We start from the raw sequence: 27,722 nt of genomic DNA on the forward strand, positions 1-27,722 counted from the left end.
TGCCATGCTTCAGGGGCAAAATTTGGTAATAGTTGTTTGAATTTAAAATATACATTTGCCCTTAACCCAACTGTTTCACCTGCACAGATGTACTTACCCACATGTAGATGGATTTATCTACAAGTTTGTTCTTTGCAGTATTTGTAATAGGGCACTATAAAAATGCCCATGCAGTCGGAAATATACTTAAGGAAATTGTAGTACATCCATACACACAATGGAAGATTCTACAGCTGTCAAAAATAAAGCAGATCTCTACCTATTTACAAGAGTGTCCACATATATTTAGCAGAATATACAAAGTTGCATATTGAATCCTTATTTTAAAAGTGAAACAGGCTGGGTGTGGTACCTCCCAACACTTTGGGAGGCCGAGGAGGGTGGATCACCTGAGGTCAGGAGTTGAAGACCAACCTGGCCAACATGGCAATATCCCGTCTCTACTAAAAATACAAAAATTAGCCAGGTGTGGTGGCTTATACCTGTAATCCCAGCTACTGGGGAGGCTGAGACACAAGAATCACTTGAACCCAGGAGGCAGAGGCTGCGTTGAGCCGAGATTGTGCCACTGCACTCCAGCCTGGACGACAGAGCGAGACTTCATCTCAAAAAAATAAATTAATTAATTAAAGCAAAACCTTTATTGTGGTGGGGTGGGGGTAGTACAAGAGCTGGAAAGATAAACATTCAGCTGTTAACTGTTGTTTCCTTGGGGGATGGGATCTATGGAGAGGGAAGGGCCTCAAATGCCTCTGTGATCATCTTTAAAGAGGAGACACCCATAATTAGGCTAGCTCTAAGGGTGTCTTCTGTAAGGACGTGGCTATGTAAATCTCTCCCCACAACTCCACTGGCAACACTCCTTTGTTGCAAGAAAGCTGCATCTTTCAGTTAAAACCTATAAAATATTGCAAAATCAACAGAAGCAGTATCATCTTTACATAATTGTCATGGAATGGGGCATGTGCATTTTTTTTTTTTTTTTTCCAGGAAACAACACATTTTTGTTTGGAAGCTTTTGAAACATCTTGAGCATGAATTAGTTAGTTAATGGCCACCAGGGATTAATGAAGACAGCTAGCGCTCAGATGCATGTAAAGTTGTTTGATGTAGTGTGGGGGTATGCAGCTGGGAGAGCTGACAGGGATTTTCTGAAAATTAGATGTAGGGGGCCCAGAAGTCTCTTGGGTTTCAATTACTAGTAATAAGTTTCTAAGTTCTATAAAATATTAGTGCTTACTTATATAGGAAGTACATTTTCATTCTCCAACTTGAAAAAAAATCTTCTATTTTTCAGAAACAGCACAAGACATCCAAAAGGTAAGCTCTATCCCATTTCTTACTTGGAAATGTTCGCTTCAGACACCCTTCATAGATGTCACTTCCCCGTCTCTCTCAGCCCCCGCCCGTATTGCAAGTGTCAACAGTTATTTTACATTTTGGAAATTTGGTATTTTACATTTTGAATTATTTACATTTGATTTAAGCAAAGACTCGTCCTTATCAACTTCTTCCCTTTCCCCAGCCCACATCTGAGAACTATGGTGATTATCTATTCATCCTCTGCCCCGCATCACACCTCAGAGACTGTAACCTTATCTTAGGGTGTAATACCTGCCCGGTACTCACGTGAGCCACCTCGCATTGTCCTTTGCCTCCACCAGTGTAAGACCAAGGCCCCTGCCTCCTGGATATAACTCCCTCCTCCAAGCGCGAGCCTTCATTCACAAGGGCGAGGGGCTCCCTTCTAAGAATATGGTTCTGCTGCTGACATAAGAGATGATGACATATGATCAAATGAGACTTTGTTATATCAAGTTTTGATTTTTCTTCCCCTGACAAAAGCTTAGGAGAGGGAGAATAAGAACTGTATACTGTATTGGAAGGTATTATATCCAGCTGTATTACCTATGAAGAATAGGTATTTTCTCCTGACCTGAGTGGTTTGTCCAGTGTGGCTTAATTAACAATTCTTAGAGAACTAATCATGGCTCCTTGTTTAATGTTCTGTATCTAGAAGAATATGGATATGAAAACCTATCCCTACAATCTCATTTCCACCATGGCTTAGCACAGAAACAAAGTGACCCTGTTGATAAACGTTGTATCTTTCCATTAAAACCAAGAAAATGTCTAAAAATCAACAGAGTCTTTTTTTTTTTTTTTTTTCTTTTGGGACTGGCTCTCACTCTGTTGCCCAGGCTGGAGTGCAGTGGTGCAATCTCGGCTCACTGCAACCTCTGACTCCCGGGTTCAAGTAATTCTCCTGCCTCCGCCCCCTGAGTAGCCTAGTAGCTGGGACTACAGGAACCCACCACTATGCCCAGCTAATTTTGTATTTTTAGTAGAGCCAGGGGTTTCACCAAGTTGGAAATGCCAGTCTGGAACTCCTGACCACAGGTGATCCACCCGTCTCGGCCTCCCAAAGTGCTGGGATTACAGGCGTGAGCCACCATGCCCGGCCGAACATAGTCTTACCTTTAAGTGACTGTCATGGCTGAGGCGTGTGCATTTTTTTTCAGGTAATACATGTTTTTGTTTGGAAACATGTGAAACTTATTAATATTAATTGGTTCATTGTCCTGAAATATGGCATAAGATTTTGATTTCATAAGTGGAGTCACTGCAGAAGGCTCCCTGCTCTTCAAAGCAGCCATAGTAGCATTGTGGAGCCATGCCCCTCTCAGTGCTAAAAGAAGGAATCTCCCTGTCAAAGAGTTCTAGAGATTCAATCTCAGGAGCTGCTTGGAAACTTTCTACAGCAATGCTCAAGCCAGGTCCATATGGGCATAACCAAACCTGATACAATCAGAAGGCAAGAAAGAAAACAGCCATGCTTTCTTTTTGTGATAAAATTCCATCTCCTAATAGTAATGTGCTGAAGGTACATTAAATTCAAGGAGATCAGATTTACTGCTAATTAAAGAGTTTATAACAACTAGGCATGTTATACAGGTGGCTCACACCTGTAATCCTAGCACTTTGGGAGGCCAAGATTGTCAGATCACTTTGAGCTCAGGAATTCAAGATCAGCCTGGGCGACATGGCAAAACCCCCCTCTCTACAAAAGAAATACAAAAATGAGCTAGGTGTGGTGGCTTGTGCCTGTGGTCCCAGCTACTTGGGAAGCCAAGGCTGGAGAATTATTTGAGCCGGGAAGCAGAAGTTGCAGTGAGCTGAGATAGTGCCACTGCACTCCAGCCTGGGCAACAGAGTGAGATTCTATGTCATAAATAAATAAATAAGTCGTTTATAACAGGAAATATTCCATAATAATAGCTTACTATTTCTCCCAGAATATATATTCTGAGACTGCATATATGTGTGTATGAGGCGGTTAAGCTCATGTGTAAGCTGTGGATTAAGACACGGATTCAAATCCATTTCTGCCATTTATAAACTGTGTGACTGCAGGCAAATTGCTTAACCTTACCAGGACTTGGTTTCCTAATTTACAGAACTGTTATAAAGATTAAATGCAACATGTTCTTAAAAGTGCTTATTAATAGAATATTTGGCACAAAGCAAGTGTTCTATAAATTATAGCTAATATAGGCCAGGCGCGGTGGCTCACGCCTGTAATACCAGAACTTTGGGAGGCCGAGGCAGGCGGATTGCCTAAGCTTGGGAGTTCACAATCAGCCTGGCTAACATGGTGAAACCCCGTCTCTACTAAAATACAAAAAATTAGCCAGGCATGACAGCATGCGCCTGTAGTCTCAGGTACTCCGGAGGCTGAGGCAGGAGAATTGCTTGAACCCGGGAGGCAGGGGTTGCAGTGAGCTGAGATCGTGCCACTGCAGTCTAGCCTGGGTGACAGGGTTAGACTCCTAAAAACATGATAGCTAATATCATTGTTAAATAGCTCAAATGCTGAGAATGTGGAAGGACAGGAAAAAAGTTCATTCAGGCTGTGTAAAATTGAGGTATCAAAATTATTAAGCTGGTGCAAAAGTAATTGCAGTTTTTACCATGACTTTCAATATTGTGACCAACCATATGCTGATGCTTTCCTTTAAAAAAAAATAATTTTTATTTATTTATTTTGAGACAGGGTCTTACTCTGTCACCCAGGCTGGAATGCAGTGGCACAATCTCAGCTCACTGCAACCTCCACCTCCCAGGCTCAGGAATCCTCCCACCTCAGCCTCTCAAGTAACTGGACTACAGGCATGCGCCACCACGCCCTGCTAACTCTCATTTTTTGTAGAGACAAGGTCTGACTATGTTGCCCAGGCTGGTCTCAAGCTCCTTAACTCAAGTGATCCTACCACCTTCACCTCCCAAAGTGCTGGGGTTACAGGTGTGTGTCACTGTGTCCATCCTGCCTGTCTGTCTTTCTCTCTCTCTCTCTCCCCCTGCCCCCTCTTTCTCTCTCTCTCTCCTTTCTTTCTCTCTCTTTCTCTCTTTCCCTCTCACTCTCTCTCTCTCTCTTTCTCTCTTTCCCTCTTTCTCTCTTTCTTTCTTTCTTTTCAAAATTTTTTTTGCAGAGACGGGGTATCTCACCATGTTGCCCAGGCTGGTCTCTAGCTCCTGGGCTCAAGTGATCTGCCTGCCTTGGCCTCCCAAAGTGCTGGGATTACAGGCATAAGCCACCGTGCCTGGATGATTACTTCTTAATTTAAGAGCGTCTTCAATTTTCTTAATGATTAATTTGATGTAAATTTACAGCTTCCAAAAAACTACTTTTTTTTTTTTTTTTTTTTTTTGAGACGGAGTTTTGCTCTTATTGCCCAGGTTGGAGTGCAATGGTGCCATCTCAGCTCACTGCAACCTCCGCCTCCCAGGTTCAAGCAATTCTCCTGTCTCAGCCTCCCAAGTAGCTGGGATTACAGTCATGCACCAGCACGCCCAGCTAATTTTGTATTTATAGTACAGATGGGTTTCTCCATGTTGGTCAGGCTGGTCTTGAACTCCCGACCTCAGGTGATCCACCCTCCTCAGCCTCCCAAAGTGCTGGGATTACAGGCGTAAGCCACTGTGCCCGGCCAAAACTGCTATTTTCATTTCAAGTGTAATTACCTTAAAAAGATAACTTCAATATTAACAATTCAGGTCTCCTAATTTTCTAAAACCTATGAGAATTTTCTGGGATGGACGATCTTAGGAAGGATCACTTTTGGCTGAGAAACACGAAATAATTTTGTTGCACTTTAAAAGTGTTCTGTCATAATTTAACTAGTTAATATTAACCTTGTTTTACTTTATAAAAAGTAGTTACTGGCCGGGCGCGGTGGCTCAAGCCTATAATCCCAGCACTTTGGGAGGCCGAGACGGGTGGATCACGAGGTCAGGAGATCGAGACCATCCTGGCTAACACGGTGAAACCCCGTCTCTACTAAAAAATACAAAAAACTAGCCGGGCGTGGTGGCGGGCGCCTGTAGTCCCAGCTACTCCGGAGGCTGAGGCAGGAGAATGGTGGGAACCCGGGAGGCAGAGCTTGCGGTGAGCTGAGATCCGGCCACTGCACTCCAGCCCGGGTGGCAGAGTGAGACTCCATCTCAAAAAAAAAAAAAAAAAGTAGTTACTGAGTGCCTGTATTTTTATAACATTACACCAGTGCAGTCTGTGTACGGTGAAGAGGAAGATATATTAAATAATGTGAAAAACATATATATGAACAAATATTAGGTATAAATATTGTGTGTGTATGTATGTGTGAAAAGAAATAAATGACTAATTGAATTGCTTAAGTTTTAATAGAAAAATAACATTTAGGATGAAATTTTATTATTGTCTCTCTACTCTCTTCCCTCTCTAATAGATATTCCAATTAACATATGTCCCATTTTCATTGGCATGTGATGAAAAGTTCTTGCTTATTTGACATTTCCAGTAGGTTACTGTAGTGTTTTATTAGAATATATGTCCCTGGTACTAATTAGGTCTTAACCCTTTCAAGCCTTTGAAGTTAATCCTTCTATCTGCAGAATAGGATCAGAGGGTGTCTGCACCACCGAGCTCCATCCAGAAAGGTTCCAAGTTATAAAAGACCTCATTATTTTCTTTGATTAGAAATCACTAATTTGGCCGGGTGCAGTGGCTCATGCCTATAATCCTAGCACTTTGAGAGGCGAAGGTGGGCGGATCTTTTGAGGCCAGGACTTTGTCTAAGACCAGCCAACACAGCAAAACCCTGGGCCAACACAGCAAAACCCTGTCTCTACTAAAAATACAAAACTTAGCCAACCATGGTGGTGGGCATCTATAATCCCAGCTACTCCAGAGGCTGAAGCACGAGAATTGCTTGAACACCAGGAGGCAGAGGTTGCAGTGAGCCAAGATCACACCAAGTGACCCAGGCTGCACTCCAGCCTAGGCGACAGAGTGAGATTCTGTCTCAAAGAAAAAAATAAAAATTAAAAAATTATTAATATCGTTCCTATTTTACTTCCTTATAGGCAACTAAATGTTAATTAAATGTATTTTGAAATAAGTAAAAATATCGTTAACTCAACAGAGGATTAATTTACATTCCTACAATAAAAACTCTTTGCCTAGAATCTATAAACCAAGGTAGTGTTGGCCATGTTCCTGGTGGGTCTGCAGATTTAAGAGAAATCCTTGGAGTGTGCGGTCAGGTCAGCAGCAGGGGCTTTTGGTATACCAGAAACCACGCTAAAACCCCTAGGAGAAAAGCACTGGCTCTACAACGTCTTAGAAAGTCTCAAATAGAAACCAGATAGCATGGCCCTTCACTTCTATATATATTAATTTATGCAGTGAATATTTGTCAAGTGTACACCAGACTTATTTGAAGAATCTAAGAGTTTTCTGTATGTAGCTTCTATCGTGCTTTGGGGCAAGGGGTTTGGGGTTAGACCTGGGTTCTAGCACCAGCCTTACTACTGACTAGAGCAAGTTACTGAAGCTTCAGGAACCTAGATTTCCTTACTGTGAGATTGGTACAATCATATCTATTTCATAAAATGATTGCGAACATTAAGTTTGGAGAATGTCTGCACATTGCCCAGCCTAGTTCCTAAGTATATATTAGTTCCTGTCCTTCCCTTTTTGAAAATATCTGAAGTGCTTTTCAAGTCAGTTAAACACTCAGCCAGGTGCAGTGGTTCACACCTGTAGTGCCAGCTACTTCGGAGGCTGAGGTGGGAGGATTGCTTGAGTCCAGGAGTTTGAGATCAGCCTGGGTAACACAGCAAGACCCCATCTCAGAAAAAAAAATAAAAGAATGTTAAAGCCTAGCGGGGGAGGCAGTGTGTAAACACAGGAGAAATTCCTGAGTTATGTGTCTTCTCCATGGTGCTGTGATTTAGTTGATATGTTTCCATCTTCCTCAGGTTTCTAGAGAGGAAGGATCTCCCCAGCTGACTTCAGCAAGGCCATCTCCTGCCCAGAGAAACAGTCAGCCTAGCAGTTCTGCCATGATCAGCGTGCTTCGAACGGGTGGAGCCCTCAGAAACATCTGGACTGATCACCAGATCAGGCAAGCCTTGTTTCCCAGCCGGCGGTCCCCGCAGGAGAATGAGGATGACGAAGATGATTATCAGATGTTCGTGCCGTCCTTTTCCTCCTCAGATCTGAACTCTACCCGACTATGTGAAGACAGCACTTCTAGTCGCCCTTGCAGCTGGCACATGGGACAGATGGAGTCCACAGAGACCTCCAGCTCTGGTCACAGGATTGTCAGGCGGGCCAGCAGTGCTGGGGAGAGCAACACGTGCCCTCCTGAAATAGGAACTAGTGACAGAACTAGGGAACTGCAGAACGGCCCCAAAACAGGAGGGCAGGAGGAAATGGCTCCCTTTGGGTCATCCATCGAGTTGACTATTGATGACATTGACCATGTCTATGATAACATCAGTTATGAGGACTTAAAACTAATGGTTGCTAAGCGGGAAGAAGCTGAATCCACTCCCTCTAAATCAGCCAGGGACTCCATTCGCCCCAAGAGCATCCCAGAGTTAGCCTTCACAAAGAGGCAAGCTGGCCACAGTCAGGGCTCTCTTTATGCACAAAAAGATGGCGCTCTCTCAGGTGGAGAGGCATCCAGCCAAAGCACGCATGAACTCCAAGCGGTTGAGGAGAACATCTATGACACCATAGGGCTCCCAGATCCTCCGTCGCTGGGTTTTAAGTGCAGCAGCCTAAAGCGTGCAAAGCGGAGCACCTTTTTGGGACTGGAGGCTGACTTCGTGTGCTGTGACAGCCTGAGGCCGTTTGTTTCCCAAGACAGCCTCCAGTTCAGTGAGGACGAAGCCCCTTACCATCAGGCCATCCCCGATCATGATTATCTGAGTTTGCTGTACGACTCTCCCAGCTGTAACTTGTCTATGCCTGATAAGCCTGTATCTGATAAACTGTCTGAAGAAGTAGATGAAATCTGGAATGACCTGGAAAATTACATCAAGAAAAACGAAGACAAGGCCAGAGACCGTCTCCTGGCAGCATTTCCTGTGAGCAAGGATGATGTGCCAGACAGGCTGTACGCAGAGAGCACCCCTGAGCTGAGCCGGGAGGCAGGGCGCTCTGTGTCCACACTATCCCTGCCCGAGAGCCAGGCTCTCCTCACGCCTGTGAAGAACAGAGTCGGCAGAGCCAGCCATGCCAACTGCCCCTTTGAGGAAGACCTGATTTCTAAAGAAGGCTCTTTTATGAGCCTTAACCGGCTTTCTCTAGCCAGTGAATTGCCCCTCATGGACAATCCCTATGACCTGGCCAACAGTGGCCTGTCTCAAACAGACCCAGAAAACCCTGACCTGGGGATGGAGGCCACAGATAAGACAAAAAGCAGGGTGTTTATGATGGCTCGGCAGTACAGTCAGAAGATTAAGAAGGCAAATCAACTTTTAAAAGTGAGAAGTCCGGAGTTGGAGCAGCCGCCGGCCAGTCAGCATCAGAAATCCGTGCACAAAGACCTGGCTGCCATCTTGGAAGAGAAGAAGCAAGGAGGGCCCGCCATTGGTATGTGCACCCTGCCCTTCTTCCTTCTCCAAAGTAAGAGGGGAGAGCAGTTTTCAGATTTCAGATGTCCTTTAAAAGGACACACCTGTGAGAACACTGACACGCTTTGTCATCTCAAAGTAAGACCACAAACAAAGCCATCCTGGCCTTTCCCACATCACCCCCTATGAATTACGTACACTGTAGCATGATTTGGCCTCAGCGGGTGGTGGTGTGCATGTAACATCGTAACTACAGAGATAATATTTTAAGGAAGAGTTTTCTCTAAGGTAATCTAAAGTATGAAAAAAGCAATCAGTTTTAGCTTAACTGTGATATCTCCAATTTTTCCAGTACATCAGTAATTTCTTAGGAGGAGGAGGGGTGTGTGTAATCTTCTAAGGTTTGGAAGCATATAGAATAACATTGTTTCTTGCTTCAGGATCTCGACAAAAATGCCAACTCATGCTAACAAAAAGAGGGTTTTTTTTTTTTTTTCTACTTTTTTTTTTTTTTTTTTTGGAGACAGGATCTCAGTGTCACCCAGACTGGAATACAATGACATAATCACAGCTCAGTGCAGCCTCAGCCTCCCCAGACTCAAGCAATCCTCCCACCTCAGCCTCCTGAGGAATGGGGACCAGAGGCACTAACCACCACGCCCAGCTACTTTTTAAATTTTTTGTAGAGAAAGGGTTTCACCATGTTGCCCAGGCTGATCTCAACTCCTGGGTTCAAACAGTCCTCTTGCCTCAGCCTCCCAAAGTGCTGGGATTACAGGCGTGAACCACCATGCCAGCCATTATACTTTCCTTAGTTGCTCACGCTATAAATCAGTTGTTTTCTCACATATTTCCATTACTACTCAGTTTTGTGTTTTTTTTTTTTTTTTTTTGAGATAGGGTCTGGCTCTGTCACCCAGGCAGGAGTGCAGTAGCATGAACATGGCTTACTACAGCCTCTGCCTCCTGGGCTCAGGTGATCCTCCCACCTCAGCCTCTCTAGTAGCTGGGACTACAGGCGTGCACCACCATGCCCTGCTAGTTTTTTTTTTTTGGTAGTTTTTTTGTGGAGATGGGATTTTATCATATTGCCCAGGTTGCTCTCAAACTCCTGGGCTCAAGTGACCCTCCCACCTTGGCCTCCCAAAGTGCTAGGAGTACAGGCGTGAGCCACCACACCTGGCCTAGTACTCGATTTTTTAAAATAGATGCTGTAATGCATTCAACACTATCTCATTTAGTATTTTCATATATGCTTCTGAGTTTAATGCTTTAGTTAGACTCCTTTGTGGAGCACTACTAAACCAGAATCTTCAGTGTGATATTGTAGGATGAGGACTATGGGAATGAGATGCTCATGGTTAGGCCTTTTTGAAGGCCAAAATTTAGCACTGATCTCTGGGGAAGAGCCTACGTGTGAATAAAGCCCCTGATTGTCATGGAAAGAAAAGTCCAAGAGTAGTGGCTCTCGCCTGAGGAGCTTTTACCTCCAGGTGCAGAGAGATTTCTGACTACAGGCTCAGGAATATGCATTTCAAATAGTATGCCCTTTTCATCATATTTTAAGAAATCCTGCCCCAGATTTTCTAACAAAGGACCACCTTGGCATCAAATGAGAGGAGTCTATTCTGTAATTAGAAGTGAAAGCTGGGTGATGGCTTAGTGTCAGGACAAGCATTGATCATCAGCTTCATTAGCACGTTGGGGCAGGTTGATGCCACTAACTATTAAATGCTGTCTTTGGGATTGACTTATTGACATCCATGGAAACTGAAGTATAGGAAAGGGATATCCAAATCTTAAATGAATCCACAAGTTACGTAACAAGAATCTGTAGGGAACTTTGTTTTTTTTTTAAATTTTGAGAATATTTAAGAATTGTCTAAAGTTTAAATCTTCAGTACAATTTCTTAACAGATAGGGAAATGAAGTCCTGGAATTGATGCCTGAAGGATTTCGCAGAGTCTGAGTTATTTTTAATCAAATGAAGGTTTTGTATGCATGTGAGACCAGAATGCATGTATTTTTCTCCTTGCCGTGATGCGCTACGAGTAATTCAAGTCCCTATTCTGATGCTAGCGTTTGCTAAGCTGGTTTGCTGTTACAAGGAAAGTGACTGAGTTCCAGCTGCAGGAGGACAATTTTGGTGGGGCAGGGGAATATATATGGCCTTAGAAACAGTTGTATATTGGCAATTGCAAGCACTAAGTCTGGGTTGGGGCTCCTCAGAATAAGAGAAAATATAATGCTAGAGTTTTTTATGATGATGGCTTATGCCCACAGACTATCATTGAGAAAGGAGTAATTCTCTGGGGCAGGTTGTTTTGAATATGGACCATCTGTTAAAATACAAAGCTCCAATCTTGACAGAAGCATGTCCTTTGATACCAAATCATTAGGGCCTATGACTACCCTAAATAGTCTTCTTTTTTACCCACCTTTTAAGTATTAAATGATTTCACATTGGGGTTTTCTTTTCACTTCTGGTTGGCTCTCCTTTTTGTTTTGCCTGCTGGTGTGTCTTGGGATGCCTCAGGATCTTTTCTCAGCTTTGCGTCTGGGTCCTTTCTTGACATGGTGGGCTCCTGTCGACATTCTCCCCAGCAAAGAGGAGGAAATCTCTCCAGAGTCATCTTCTGAGAGTGCTGTCTTCCCCGCCATCTGGCAGGGGCACGTCCCTAGGACCTGACGAGTTATATCCACACCTCTTCCAGCTGGGTGATCGAGACCACTTCCTGTGCCCACTAGGCTTTCCATCAGTTGACATGATGACTCCTTTTCTCTTTCTTGTTTATCTGGGCACAGGACGTCGTAATCGAATGGACCGATTCTCCAGACTTCTCCGTGTGGGCCTTGCCGCTTTGCCAGGAGCTTGCTCTCGGTGCTGTGCGGAAGGAGGAGCACCTTATTCACCTGCTGAAACTCTCGAGCATCTTTATTGAACTCTCTAGCCGGGGTCTCCAGGCCCCGGGTCAGATTTCTGCCTATAAATCACCCAACCAGGTCCAGTTGCTCCCACATCTTAGAGCCTGTCATAGCACGCTGGTCATCTTGTTCCACCAGACCTCCCTCCTGATGGTCTTTGACAGCAAGGAGGCCTTTGGGTTTCTGGGTTTTTTGGTGATGTTTCACATGGGAGAAAACTCCATACAGGCTTGAGAAATTGTCCTCCTTGTGTAGAGTAGGGAAGGCACAATTTTATGCTTTTGTCTGCATCTCGAGCAACATCAGAAACATTAATTTTAATCCTCTGTCTGGAGGATTAAAATGTTTGATATTTCCCTTGGCAAAGATTATTCTAAATTTTTGTCTGAGATCATAAGAACTCCAACTTTCAGATCTCAAAAAAGGCAGTAAACCGGAGACATTCTTGCAATTGTCATGTAATCATAACGTATATGTTCTATACAAGCTGTTAATACTAGAACTAAGGATATGGGGGAGCCTCAACTCAGCTAATACGAAGCTTTTTAGGCCAGAGGTGTCATCTCAGACTCACTGTTTCCTATACATCTGGCTAATAGAATCTGTTTAATTATAGCTGGAGCTCTGGAAGCTTGTTTCTTGTTCACATAGATGTCACACAAGCTGTAGACTCTCTTAGAAGGTCAAGTTGAAACAAACAAAAAACCCCCTTAGATCAGCAGGTGCAGTGACTCACACCTGTATTACCTACTAGTGAGATACCTTTTATTCAAAATTGATAAATGGTCAACTCTATCATCCAAAGATAAACTGTACCCATGATGAGTTATCCATGGGAAGCATTTTAGCTGTCTTCTTGCTTCCCCTTTTTCTGCTATGACCTGGAATATGCATCCATTTTTAAAACTAGGCTTAAAATAAAAGGAGGAGGCTGGGCACAGTGGCTCACACCTATAATCCCAGCACTTTGGGAGGCTGAGGTGGGCAGATCACTTGAGGTCAGGAGGTCTAACAAAGGACCACCTTGGCATCAAATGAGAGCAGTCTATTCTGTAATTAGAAGTGAAAGCTGGGTGATGGCTTAGTGTCAGGACACTGCCTGGTCAACATGGTAAAACCACGTCTCTACTAAAAATACAAAGAATTAGCCAGGTGTGGTGCTGGGCGCCTGTAATCCCAGCTACTCTGGAGGCTGAAGCAGCAGAATCGCCTGAACCCAGGAAGCAGAAGTTGCAGAGAGCTGAGATTGCACCACTGCATTCCAGCCAGGGCAACAGAGCAAGACTCTGTCTCAAAAAAATCAGAACAATAAGTAAATCAAACAATAATTAAAATAAGAGATAATAAGAGAAGTCAGAACAATAAGTAAAATAAAGGAGGGAGTGAAAAAAATATCTGAGTAATGAATTAGTTATTGAGACCAGTTTCTGTCTAGAACTATGCTAGGTGCTATATGGGGAGTTGAACGAAATGTACAGCATTGTTCTCCCAGACCAAAAGCTCAGAGGCCAGGCGGGGTGGCTCACACATGTAATCCTAGCACTTTGGGAGGCCAAAGCAGGAGGATCGCTTGAGCTCAGGAGTTTGTAACCAGCCTGGATAACATAGCAAGACTCGATCTCTACAAAAAATCTAAAAATTTTAAGTTTCCAGGCACAGTGGCTCATGCCTATAGTCCCAGGTACTCAGGAGGCTGAGGCAAGAGGATTATTTGAGCCCAGGAGTTTGAGGTTGCAGTGAGTTATGATAATACTACTCTACTCCAGCCTGGCTCACAGAATAAGACCCTGTCTCAAAAAAGAAAAGAAAAGCTCAGGGACTAATAAAGTAACTTTCATAAAATAGCCAAGTGCAGTGACTTACACCTGTAATCCCAGCACTTTGGGAGGCCAAGGCCGATGGATCACTTGAGGCCAGGAGTTCCAGACCAGCTTGGCTAACATGGCAAAACCCTGCCTCTACTATAAATACAAAAATTAGCCAGGCATGGTGGTGCGCGCCTATAGTCCCAGCTACTAGGGAGGCTGAGGCAGGAGAATTACTTGAACCTGGGAGATGGAGGTTGCAGTGAGCCGAGATTGTGCCACTGCACCCCAGCCTGGGCAATAGAGTGAGACTTTGTCTCAAAAAATAAAATAAAATAAAATAAAATGAAAATAAAGTAACCTACATAAAATAATTAGCAACACAGGAATACAAATTGTGTGTGTGGGCACACAGGCAACAGCTAGGTACACACTATATAGGACTTCAGAGAAGAGAAATCAGAAAATGATTCAGGTAAGGAGAAGGATAGGGCTTATGGAGAATCTTGAGAGATGGGTAGGACTTGATTAAGCAAAGGTCAAGGAGCGTATAATAAGGAAGACAAAGGCCTGGGAAATACTGTGGATATTTTAGATGATATGTGATTTCAGATTATCTGGGCTAAAGTCAAGATCTGATTGTTCTTACAAGACTTGATGGTTAAATTTTGATACTGGAAGAGTTTGTTTGAATTTTTAAAGTTCTGCTACATTTTCCAAAATTGTTGTCTTCTTGGAATCTTGTAGAAGTTCAAAGCCTTCCTGATACAGCTGTGGGATCAGGCTCAGGGCTATACCGTATGTGAGAATGACTTGAGCAGACCATCTACCTTTCAGGCAGGTCTGCTAACTAATGACTATATTAAAGGCCCGGCTGCTTTTGATTGGGTTTCATAGTTAATGAAATATTATAGGTTTCAGGATGGCCACCATGGGCACACTGGTGTCTGTGGAGACTTTTACACTCTTTCTCTTAAGATATTGCTAAACCCTAGTTAGTATTAAGAGTCTTTACTGCGCCTTTTAAGGAATCATTTCTCAAATTTTCATAACTAGAAATTTCAACACTAATAATCTCTGTTCTTCCAAGGAATTTGGAGTTGAAAACTCAAAGGATCTGAGTATAGGTGTGGAATGAGAAGTTAGACTATTTACCTTGATCACAGGGAATAGGGGTGAGGGATTGGGATTACAATTAAAGGTCAAACAATAACAGGTTGTTTTCTCTCCTCATAGAAGATAGACTCAAAAGAAATGGCAAAACTCACCTAAATGAGTATTTATTAATAGTTTAAGTTCGAGAAATAGTTTACTGATAACACATCATTAAAAATGTAAATAGCTTAAAGAAGAAGAAGAAAACAGTATTAACTGCTGGTTGTCATATATAGGATACATTTCCTTCACAGAGATTGTGTCAATGTGGTCTGAGCAAGACACAGGATGCATTAGAGGAAGCTTGTCCAACCCATGGCCCACAGGCTGCATGCAGCCCAGGACAGCTTTGAATGTGGCCCAACACAAATTTGTAAACTGTCTTAAAACATTAAGGGTTTTTTTGTTTTGTTTTGTTTTGTTTTTGCGATTTTTAAAAAGCTCATCAGCTATCACTACTGTTAGTGTATTTTATGTGTTCCCCAAGACAGTTCTTCCTCCAGTGTCTCCTGGGGAAGCCAAAAGATTGGACACCCCTGCATTAGAGTTTTTTGACTCTAGGGTGGTTGTGCAGGTACCTGGATTGGGGAGGGTGGCAGATCTTGAAACTGACATCTCTGGGCTCCCATCTTAAATTATTTCTAGCCAAAGAGAATCTCCTACCCATAGCATGGTTAGTGTATTAATATTTAGAGATATCTGTACTCAGAATCAGGGCAAAGGGGAGAATGGACTTGTGGCTTAATTTTATGTGGCAAAAGCTTTTGTGGAAGTAACTGTTAGGTCCTATTCTTGAACCAATAGTAGAGGGCATTAGATTATAGAGTACATGCACAGACGGTTCCTTCTTAATGTTTTGGCGGCCTAGGCTTTAGTGCTCTGCTTCTTGGGGATGTGAAATGAGATGTGAGTTAGTCAATACATGTGGTTTTGAAGCACTTGAGGGGAGAACTTTCCTTAGTAGACATTGGTTCCCCAGACAATGGCGGTGGAGGGCTGTCTCGAAGCAAAAAGTGCAGGAACAGCCAGGAGCCAACTCCTCTAGGAGCAGTTGTCTGAGAGCAAAGAAGAATGATCAGAAGCCAGGGGTAGCTATTGCATTGTGGATTGTGGTCATGCTGCTTTTTTTTTTTTTTTTTTTTTTTTTTGAGATGGAGTCTCGCTCTGTCACCCAGGCAGGAATGCAGTGGCATGATATCAGCTCACTGCAACCTCCGCCTCCCAGGTTCAAGTGATTCTCTTGCCTCAGCCTCCCAAGTAGCTGGGACTACAGGTGCACACCACCATGCCTGGCTAAATTTTTATATTTTTAGTAGAGATGGGGTGTCACCATGTTGGCCAGGCTGATGTTGAACTCCTGACCTCAAGTGATCCACCTGGTGTGGCCTCCCAAAATGCTAGAATTATAGGCGTGAGCCACCACACCCAGCCCCTGCGATGCTGCTTTTAAACATTGCTTGAATGATTTTTCATTGACCAGGCTGAAGTGCTGACTTTCTTATTTTTATGATGCATGTTTTCAGCACTGACACTGTTTTATGCGTATAAAGAACACTAGAAACTTTCATTCTATATAGTGGACGCTTGCAGACCTACTGTTGAAACAGAATAATGGAGAATTAGATGAAATTAAATGAACTTTTAGGTGGCATTTTTATTTATATTAAACCATGGATTTGTGTGTGTGTGTGTTGCTTAGAGTTCAATGATTACTCATCCTTAAACATCACTTAGTCTTGTCTACTGTCAAAATTTTAAAATATGTTAGTTAGAATATTATTCTCTTATTTTTAATCTTCACATATAGGAATCATCCTGTGTGTATTTACTGTTTCAATATTTGCCTTCCAGGTGCCAGGATTGCTGAGTATTCCCAGTTGTATGACCAGATTGTATTCAGAGAGTCTCCCTTGAAAATGCAGAAGGATGCCTGGGCCAGCCCTCAAGAATCCTCCCTCCTGAGGTCTGCGTCACCTTCCCGGGTCCACCATGGTAGTGAAGATTGGCTTCTGCATTCAACCTATGGTAATGGAGAGTTAGCAGATTTCTGTCTCCCACCAGAGCAAGACTTGAGGTCAAGATATCCCACGTTTGAGATCAATACAAAAAGTACTCCCAGGCAATTGTCCGCAGCTTGCTCTGTGCCTTCTCTTCAAACCTCCGACCCTCTGCCGGGCTCTGTGCAGAGATGCAGCGTGGTAGTAAGTCAGCCCAACAAAGAGAACTGGTGTCAGGACCATCTTTACAACTCCTTAGGTCGGAAAGGGATCAGCACGAAATCTCAGCCTTATCACAGGTCCCAGTCATCTTCCTCTGTCTTGATAAACAAATCCATGGACTCCATCAACTATCCTAGTGACATGGGAAAGCAGCAGCTGCTGTCTTTACACAGAAGTTCAAGGTGTGAGAGTCACCAGGACTTACTGCCAGATATTGCTGACTCGTGTCAACAGGACACTGAAAAACTCTCAGATCTCACACTCCAAGACTCACAGAAAGTTGTGGTGGTCAATAGAAATTTACCCTTAAATGCCCAAATTGCAACACAGAACTATTTTTCCAATTTCAAAGAGACTGATGGAGATGAAGATGACTATGTGGAAATCAAGTCAGAAGAAGATGAGTCAGAGTTGGAGCCATCTCACAATCGTAGAAGGAAATCTGACTCAAAGTTTGTGGATGCTGACTTTTCTGATAATGTCTGCAGCGGCAACACATTGCATTCCTTGAATAGTCCGCGCACTCCAAAAAAGCCTGTTAACAGCAAACCTGAGCTTTCACCATATCTGACACCATATAATGATTCTGACAAACTGAACGACTATCTTTGGAGGGGGCCATCTCCCAATCAACAAAATATTGTCCAGTCTCTAAGGGAAAAATTTCAGTGTCTCAGTTCAAGCAGCTTTGCTTAAGGTTCTTCATAATAACTGCCTGAATCGACTTCTTATTTTGCTCATAAAACATTACAGATACTGATGAGGTGTTTTATGTGTACCAGATTAAAACAATTTTGTAAGAACCAGAGGTGTAAAATATACTTTCTTTTACAGCACAACTTTTTGAAATGGCTGCCAATGCAGCCAGGATTGTACTGTAGCACATGTTGACATCAACAGTATATTTTCTCATGCTGAGTGTCTTCATGTTTCATGTAAGTCAATCTTACTTGAAATTTTTTAGACTTTTAACACGATGGCCATAACCTGACAATAGTGCCCACACATTAAGAATGCAATAATCCTTTCCTATTATCCAGAAGACCCAGGTAGTTTTATCCTGTGACTTAAAGGCAGCAAGGAGACTTTGTCACGTTTTTAAAGGCAACGAAAGCTGTTGAAAGAATTATGCTTATATGTCACATTTTGGTTATATTTGTGGCAAGACCTTAGGATCACGTAAGCCAGAGATCTGTAATTGGTGTGTAGTCTGAGGTGCCCATTTTAGGGTTTTTGTGCTGGTATTCTTTTGTTTCATTTTGATGCAGAAATTGTATGACTGTTAAAAATCAAAATGTAGCAGGACCCATTTTCTGTACGCAAAACCCCTTACCACTATTCCTGGACAAGGCCTAGAGAATGAGCTGCTCATCATGTTTATGTATAATTTCTGGGGTGAAATGAATGATTTCCTTAATGACTTAGAGAAAACCAAGGTCAATAAAATGCAGATTGACTTAACTATTAGAATAGATGAGCTGGGCGCGGTGGCTCACACCTGTAATCCCAGCACTTTGGGAGAGCGAGGGGGGCAGATCACGAGATCAAGAGATCAAGACCATCCTGGCCAACATGGTGAAACCCCGTCTCTACTAAAAATACAAAAAAAAATAGCCGAGCATGGTGGCACCTGCCTGTAGTCCCAGCTACTCGGGAGGCTGAGGCAGGGGAATCCCTTGAACCCGAGAGGTGGAGGTTGCAATGAGCCAAGATGATGCCATTACATTCCAGTCTGGTGACACAACGGGACTCCATCTCAAAAAAAAAAAAAAAGATGGGATGACGTCTGGGAACCATTTGATTACCTCTTCAAATGACAGACAGTTGAAAGAGAAAAAACAAAACTGAAATCCCACCAGACCGTATTGTGTGCCTGTTTCTAATCAATACAAAGTTAAGTATGAGCTAAAATCAGACAAAGCACTTTAAACTTACCCTTTCCAGAGCAGCTTTGCACATGCACCCTCCCGAGTTTGGGATTCTGCCAAATGACCTCCTTGATCCTGGCCCTGAGGAGTCATTGGCTGCAGGAATGGGGCAAGAATCTATTTCCTAAACCACACATAACATGGGAGCCTTTTTTCATTGTTTTCAGGTATATAAAAGAATGACATCTTTGGTTACTAGGTGCTGACTAACACCTTTTATGTTCTGACCATTTGTGACATTTCAATGTGACACTGTATACTAATTTAACTCCTTAGGCAACAAAAAAACAAAAATAAGACATTTTGAATAAAAAGCAAAATCAAAGAAGCTAAAAAGAAAAATGAAGGCAGATAAATTGTGACTTTATAAACATATTCGATTTTATTGAAGACTGCAGTTAATGCAGCAAGAATGCTTTCTCAAGCGGTGGCCTTTGTATTCTCATTTTAATCAGGTGTACATTCTACAGCTTCTCGACCATGCTCTTAGTTTCTATTTTAAAAGATACAATAATATATGTAGGGAAAGGGGCCTGGGCTCTTCATTTAAAGGGTAAGCAGTAATATTGGGTAAGTGACATAATTCTTTCTCTTTGTAAGTCCTATGCCTCTTTTTCTTAACTGTAAAACATAAAATATGAGCATTTTTATCTTACAAATAGGTACCTAAGGCATTTGATTTTCTTTTTAAATAACAAAAAATAACCCAAGTTTCTTGCTTCTCCAAAATATTCTTCTTACAGCTTATAAAGGAAAGTCCACATTGAATAGCATGGTCTGGAAACATTCCTTCTTTATTGTCTTTATTTGAACATGATATGAGTTTTCAAGATGAAACAATCAAAAATAAGTACCACAAGAAAGTTTTTTTTGTTTGTTTGTTTTGTTTGTTTCTTGAGACCAAGTCTCACTCTTGGCCCAAGCTGGAGTACAATCTTGGCTCACTGCAACCTCCACCTCCCCGGTTCCAGCGATTCTCCTGCCTCAGCCTCTTGAGTAGCTGGGATTACAGGTGCCCACCACCACACCTGGCTAATTTTTGTGTTGTTAGTAGAGACGGGGTTTCATCATGTTGGCCAGGCTGGTCTCGAACTTGTGACCTCATGATCCATCTGCCTCGGCCTCCCAAATTGCTGGGATTACAGGCATGAGCCACTGCGCCCGGCCAAGAAAGTATGTTCTTAGAGGTGTGTGTAAGTGCATTTGTAGTACCTATGAGCAAAATTACCTGACTCTTGTCCCAGGAAAGCTGTTTCGCATTTTCACTTTTTGGTTGTTGTTACCCGATTCTATATAGTTCATATTATTGCTCTGTCTGACTCTCAGAAATTACTTCTTCACGCCAGTGTCTTGTTGCATGACTTTGATGTCACCCATAGGAATACTCCTCACTGCACGTAAGTGGGTATCTTACTGTATAAAATGTCTACATGGCTTTAGGTTTTAGGACAAATCTAGATTTATAGATCATTTCTGTTGGCCAGGACACAGGTTTTGAGAGCTGTGTGTATATATATAATCATGTTTGTATTTTTTTCCTGAAAGTTATCAATTGCTTTTGTTTAAAATAGTTTGTTTTAGAGGTGGGGTGGGGATGTATATAACAGGGGGAAAAGTTATATGTACTTTAAAGTATGTCAAGTTCTTACTAGTTTCCTGTACTGCAGGTTCAATTTTTTTTTTTTTATGTAAGTTTACTTTTCACTCGCTCTATTCTTTGTGGGAAAAAAAAAATGCATCTAGGAAAACATAGTTTAAATACTGTATATAAGATAATGAAAGTTAGTAATGCCCATTATTTAATAAAGTTTGTAAAGTACAAAGTAATTTATAGCGTGAATTAATGTGTTTTAGAACATCAAGATGTTTCCAAACTACATTTAGCTATAATACTTTGCCTTGCCTTGTGAACTATGGAGAAATTGGTTCAGGGTCACAATGATCTAACTATGTCTCAGTGGCCCATGATGGACCATTTTCTACATCTTTGGATTACTTTTGAAACAGTGAATTTGGTGTCTAGGATTGTTTTTGTTTTCTTGAGAGACAGCTAAATTAAATCAGTTGCTAAATTACCTTTTTAAAAAATTCACAGTAAGTAACAGAAGACAATTTGTTTAACTGTTTTATTATTGAATCAAAGAATTAATATAGCCAGGTGCGGTGGCTCACACCTGTAATCCTAGCACTTTGGGAGGCCGAAGTGGGTGGATCACTTGAGGCCAGGAGTTTGAGACCAGCCTGGCCAACATGGTGAAACCCTGTCTCCACTAAAAATGGATGGTGGTGCATGCCTGTAATCCCAGCTACTCAGGTGGCTGAGGCATGAGAATCACTTGAACTAGGGAGGCAGAGGCTGAAGTGAGCTGAGATCATGTCATTGTGCTCTGACCTGGGTAACACAGACTCTGTCTCCAAAAAAAAAAAAAAAATTACTATAGAAGTTTTTGGCACAAATTGAGGTTTTTTTCATGTAACTTCATGTTAATTTTCTTTAATAGAAAGTTTACAGGGAACAAAAAATATACTGCTATAAGTTGATAATTACAGACACTTTCCAAAGCAACTCTTTCCAAATATAAGTAAAAAGCTCTACCCATTATAATGAAAATGTGGATCACCTGACTTTCCTCACACTGAAGAAACAGCCTTCAGCTTTCAGTGTATTTTAGAGAGAAGAGTTACCAACCTCACATTGAGGAGCCCTCAGATCTGCCTTATCTTCCTGTTCCACCTTGAGGTGGAAAATGGATGGGTTCGCTCCAAGTTCAGTTTAGAGAAACAAATGACAGGAGAAGAACCGTGCCCTGTGTAATGGTAAACATAAATTCAGTCCTTAAAGAAAAATTTTAATGAGCAGGCTTATAATGAGCTATAAATACAGCTGTTGAACATGAATACTTGATAACATTTGTCTCTTAAGTTTCATTTGATGTAAAAACAATAAAAAAATCTGTTTGAAAGAGCAAATGTTACTACTTCAAGAACTCTGAGATCCTCTAATGCTGTATAAGTTTCTCTATCCAGATGGATTGTGATAACTACACTCAATTCTTTTTTTTTTTTTTTTTTTTTTTTTTTGAGACAGGGTCTTACTCTTATCGGCCAGACTGGAGTGCAGTGGCACGATCTCGGCTCACTGAAACCTCTGTCTCCTCGGGTTCAAGCGATTCTCCTACCTCAGCCTCTTGAGTAGCTGGGATTACAGGTATGCGCCACCATGCCCGGCTAATTTTTGTACTACTAGTAGAGACGGGGTTTCACCATATTGGCCAGGCTGGTCTCGAACTCCTGACCCCAGGCGACCCTCCCGCCTCAGCCTCCCAAAGTTCTGGGGTTACAGGCATGAGCCACCATGCCCAGCCTTGTTGGTGTTTTTTTAAAGAGATATGGTCTCACCCAGGCTGGTCGTGAGTTCCTGGCCTCAAGTGATCCTCCTGCCTTGGCCTCCCAAACTGCAGGGATTACAGGCATGAGCTATCATGCCTACCCTTTTTTTCAATGTTTTTGTTTAACAAAATAATATATATATGCTTATGATATATATATATATGAATAATATATATATGCTTATTCCACAGAGATACTGTGGAAATTATGCTGTATTAAAAAGCTTACATGCAAAATATGATTTTACAACCTATATAACTGTAAATAAAATTTGGAATGTCTGGTGTATAGCATATTTGAAAGCTCTTTAACAGAAGATCAAAAATTCATTTTTGATAGAATACTCTAGGCCAGGCACGGTGGCTCACGCCTGTAATCCCAACACTTTGGATCACCTGAGGTCAGGAGTTCGAGACCAGCCTGACCAACATGGGGAAACCCCGTTTCTACTAACAATACAAAAATTAGCTGGGCGTGGTGGTAGGCGCCTATAATGCCAGCTACTTGGGAGGCTGAGGCAGGAGAATTGCTTGAACCCAGGAAGTGGAGGTTGCAGTGAGCCGAAATCTCGCCATTGCACTCCATCCTGGGCAACAAGAGCAAGACTCCATCTTAAAAAGAAAAGAAATAATATTCTAAAATTTAGCACATGCAACCATTGTCTGCTTTGACCAGCTGAGGTAGAAATGGCTTTACCAGCTCCACACACTGCTGGGCAACTTGTAGTGTCCCATACATTTTAATCATTGAATAGAGTTAAAAACATCTGAGCCCAGAGCATGTGAAAAACATATTCAAACCAGATACACAAAGGAGGAAAGTAACAACAGCAAATACATTGCTTTAAAAAAATTCACAGCACACTCAGAAATCCAGTATCAACTTTCTCTAGTGTTCCTATTAGTTAGGTCAGGGGAGGTGGCATTTTGGAAAGACTCTGCACCTTTCCCATCTCATGGCTGATAGAATTCCAGAGACATTTACTCTGCAGATTTCCAGTAACCTTTTAGGCTAAGCATCTATATGGGCACAGGAGGGTGGGGTTATCAGACTCTCCTCAAAATTCCATGTAGACCAGTGCCTGTCCTGGTAATTTGCTTTTGATGATGTGATGAGAGCACAGAGCACCCTAGCATGTGGGGTTGAAGTCAGATAAGGTGGAAGGAAAAGGCCCAGAATGCTGAGATTTTGGGTGCCAAAAAACACACTTGCCGACTTTACAACTGTGGTACACACCCATGGAGCAAATTCCACTTTATGTATCTACAAAAAAGAGTCTTATTTTCCTGACAGTGGCTTATTCACATGCATCATACAATAGGAAAAAAAGACAAGCAGGCAGTTCCACCTCATTGGTTCCAAAACCATGTTTATTCAGCTCAATATAAAACAACAGGGCTTGGATGGTGATCAAATCATCTGCTCTAAGGGGCAAATACAAGCCCCCAGTTTGCCCTCCTGTTTACATAGCAATGTATGCCTCTCCACATAGTTCTCATGGAACCATCAAGACCATGGGGTAAGCAGATTCCTTCTACTAGAGCACAGTTAAGCCAGAGGCTGCAAACTGCTGGCCCAGGGGCTCAATCTGGCTTGGAGACAGTCTCGCACTGTTGCCCAGGCTGGAGTGCAGTGGCGCAATCTCAGCTCACTGCAACCTCCACATTCCGGGCTCAAGCAATTCTCTTGCCTCAGCCTCCCAAATAGCTGGGACTACAGGCACGTGCCATCACGCCTGGCTAATTTTTGTGTTTTCAGTAAAGACAGGGTTTCACCATGTTGCCCAGGCTGGTCTCAAACTCCTGGGCTCAAGTGATCCACCCCTCCTCGGCCTTTCAAAGTGCTGGGATTACAGGCGTGAGCCACCATGCCTGGCCCTAGGCGTGTATAATTTGAAAGGCCTAAGCATGAAATCCAAATTTCCACCTCTTAAAAAAAAAAAAAATGTGGGATGTGTGGACCTGGGTTCTGGTGAGGCCAATGCTGTGAGATCTAAGGAGGGGATCTAAAGGTGAAAGTCACCCTAAAAGGCAGGCACTTGCTTTGACCTTTGGGGGAAATGGTTCCTTTGTGTTTCATTATGGACTTGGTCAACAAATTTAAAGCAGCCGTGGTACACTTGAATACAGATGCTTTAGGTAGAAAATAAGAAATCTCTCTTCTTAAGGTAAAATAAACATATGTCACAAGTCTGTAGAATGTATTGCTGCTTTGGGGGAAGTTTTACACCTGGTCCACTTCCCTAGTTAATACTGTATTATCTGCCTGTCCTCTAGAAGCCTCCAGAGGCTTCAGGTTTGTGATACTAAATCATCTCCGCTCCATTCTCCTTTAATATTATGAATTCACTTGAATTCACTACTATATATACTCTGTTTCCCAAAACACCATCTCTAGGCTCAAACTCCCCTCTTGAGTGCCAGGAGGATTGAAGATTTTTCCTGCAGGACATCTCTACCTGAGTTGTCCGAAACTGATGTCATTTTTCCCCATGTACGACTCCTTTCTTCCTCAGAAGCTCCTCCTCTAGTTTGCAGTCTTTTTGTTGGACTACTGTAACAGTGTCCTAACTGGCTGTCTTACTACGGTCTTCCCCACTTCCTGTCTTTTATTCTGTGTTTTAAACACAGAATAAAATCCTCCAGGGCCAAGCGCGGTGGTTCACACCTGTAATCCCAGCACCTTAGGGGACAGAGGCAGGCAGATCACTTAAGGTCAGGAGTTCGAGACCAGCCTGGCCAACATGGTGAAAACCCATCTCTACTAAAAATACAAAACTTAGCCAGGCTTGGTGGTGCGTGCCGGGAATCCCAGCTATTCAGGAGGCTGAGGCAGGAGAATCTCTTGAACCGAGGAGGCGGAGGTTGCAGTGAGCCGAGATCACACCAGTGCACTCCAGCTTGGGCAACAAAGCGAGACTCCATCTCAAAGGAAAAAAAAAAAAAAATCCTCCACAAAGCCCTCCACAACCTGTCTCTGCCTTTATATGAATAGGAGCTGCTCCCTCTGCCTGCAATACCCTTCCCCTACTATCCAAAGGGAAACCTGCTGAGTCCTCAAAACCCAGCTCAGAAATGATTGCCAAGAACTGTGAGATTTTACCCAGCTTGCAAGCTAACAAGGTAACCTGCATCAGTTTCATAAACACTGGCAGAAGACACAAGACTCCTGGGTAAGAGATGAAGGACATGATTACAGCACAGCCAGCAGTACGAGCTTTACATTTGCATTGCTTCCCCTCGCCGCTCTAGTGTCAGAGCAACCGTGGTTCATTCCACAGCAGAGGACCCCTGAGCTCAGAAATCCCCAAACTTAAAAGAAGCTACTAGCAAATCTGCCAAACCTTTGCCCCTGGAGGAGACATTATCTTTATTCTATGGAGGCAAACAAATCTGCCTTCTGCCCTAAGGAGAGACACTATTTCTATCTTCCAACACTGTATGCTCTATAAATGTACTTGAATTGATAGTCTGGGGTAAAAGAATAATACAAGACGTTAAGAAATACAAAATCAGGAGACCCCTAAAGAATGGTCTCAAAACCATGCTAATTTTGTGACAAAGAAATTTTTTTTTTAATTTTTACACAATATGATTAAGGATGGAGAAAGACTGTTAAACCCAATTGAATGAGAATATACATTGGTATAGAATATTATAAATGAATTTAGCAATATGAACCAGTAACATTAAAAATTCATCCTCTTTGAGCCAGTAATTAGACTTCCGGGAATTTAAGAGAATAAATTCAGCTGCAGTTAAAGATTCATGTATCAAATGTCTCCATGCATGCCTCACCTGTAGTACCATACGCTGGTTGTTATTAATAATAAGACAGATTTTGCCAAGCATTGTTGGTGTCTATGCTACCCATACTCCTAGGGACCAGGCTTGCACCTTCCGGGGCCACGCTTTCCAGCCTAAACAATCAGAAACCAGTCTCAGACTGCACTCCCTGGGAGCTTCGGGAAAAGCTGCATCAAACCCGAGCTTCTCCCCAAGCCAGCAAACTACATGGCTCAGGTAGTCCTTCTGAGAGGTGACAAGGTGCTAGCAGCCCTGGCTCGCTCTCGGAGTCTGCTCTGGCGGCGCTCCTGGAGCCCTTCAGCCCACCGCTGCGCTATGACGGCCCCTCTCTGGGGCTGGCCAGGCCTGAGCCCATTCCCTCTGCTCACGGGGAAGTGTGAAGAGAGAGGCGCGGGCCAGGAGCTGGGCTGCGCCACCGTGCTGGCGGGCTGGCGTGTGTTCCAGGTGAGCGCCGGCGCCTGCTGGGCTTGATAGAAGGCTGAATCCTGTGCGTGGACCGCCATTCCCTCTTCCCGGGATCGTTGGCCACAACAGCAGGTCTCCCTCTCTTTCTTGCTTCCTCTCTTTTCCTTTTGATTGTCTGGAACCAGCTCCCTCTGTACTGTTGGAATGCCCAGGCTTGGTGCCCTAAACTCCCATGGTGAGCACCAGTGAGAGGTGAAGCCTAGGGGCTTCTGGGTCGTGTGGGGACTTGGAGAACTTTTCTGTCTAGCTAAAGGATTGTAAATGCACTAATCAGCACTCTGTCTAGCTAAAGGATTGTAAATGTACCAATCAGTACGCTGTAAAAACGGACCAATCAGCTCTCTGTAAGATGGACCAGTCAGCACTCTGTAAAATGAACCAATCAGTGTTCTGTAAAATGAACCAATCCGTAGGATATGGGCGGGGCCAAATAAGAGACTAAAAGCTGGTCACCAGCACCAGCAGTGGCAACTGGCATGGGTCCATTTAGGTGCTGTGGAGGCTTTGTTCTTTTGCTCTTCACAATAAACCTTGCTGCTGCTCACTCTTTGGGTCTGCACCACCTTTATGAGCTATAACACCATGAAGGTCTGTAGCTTCATTCCTGAAGCCAGGGAGACCACAGACCCACCGGGAGGAAGAAACTCCAGAAACATCTGAACATCAGAAGGAACAAACACCGGACACACCATCTTTAAGAACTGTAACACTCACCGCGAGGGTCCGCAGCTTCATTCTTGAAGTCAGTGAGACCAAGAACCCACCAATTCCAGACACACTTGCTGGGAGACGCAAAGTGTTGGAAATAAATGCTTATTCCCTACTGTCACAGAGAGGAATTCACAATTAGACAAACAGTTTCCTAAACAAGGCGATTTTTACCCTTTGCAGAAAGGTTGGTGCCTGTCAGCAATCCTGCTGGGAGTACCCACAAAGTAAAAAAGATACTAGACTATTTTTGCCTCCCGCCTGAGGTCCCTGTTGCTGTGTCCGGACTCCATTGGCTGGAGCCAGACCTCACCATCTAAACTAAAACCCGATTGGCTAACAGTTCAAAACTTTTTAAAATAGGTAAAGGCAGTGAGGAAGGAAGGAAAAAAAGGAAGTTGCTTATGAAAGGACATA

General features: G+C 43.0%; 1 protein-coding gene across 4 annotated transcripts in view; it reads left to right on the forward strand.

Moving 5' to 3' along the window:
- PLEKHG1 (pleckstrin homology and RhoGEF domain containing G1) overlaps positions 1-18,475 on the forward strand; it is a 243,528-nt gene extending 225,053 nt beyond the window's left edge. For all 4 annotated transcript variants that reach the window (XM_023206155.1, XM_023206158.1, XM_023206156.3 and 1 more), the window contains 3 exons: positions 1,298-1,320; positions 7,300-8,923; positions 16,641-18,475. In XM_023206155.1, the coding sequence (XP_023061923.1) occupies positions 1,298-1,320; positions 7,300-8,923; positions 16,641-17,704 (2,711 nt within the window). In that variant the 3' untranslated portion in view covers positions 17,705-18,475. The remainder of the gene's footprint in view (positions 1-1,297; positions 1,321-7,299; positions 8,924-16,640) is intronic.
- The last annotated feature ends 9,247 nt before the right edge of the window (positions 18,476-27,722 follow it).

The sequence above is a fragment of the Piliocolobus tephrosceles genome, chromosome 5 (genome assembly GCF_002776525.5).
Source record: "Piliocolobus tephrosceles isolate RC106 chromosome 5, ASM277652v3, whole genome shotgun sequence".
NCBI classification, from domain to species: Eukaryota; Metazoa; Chordata; class Mammalia; order Primates; family Cercopithecidae; genus Piliocolobus; species Piliocolobus tephrosceles.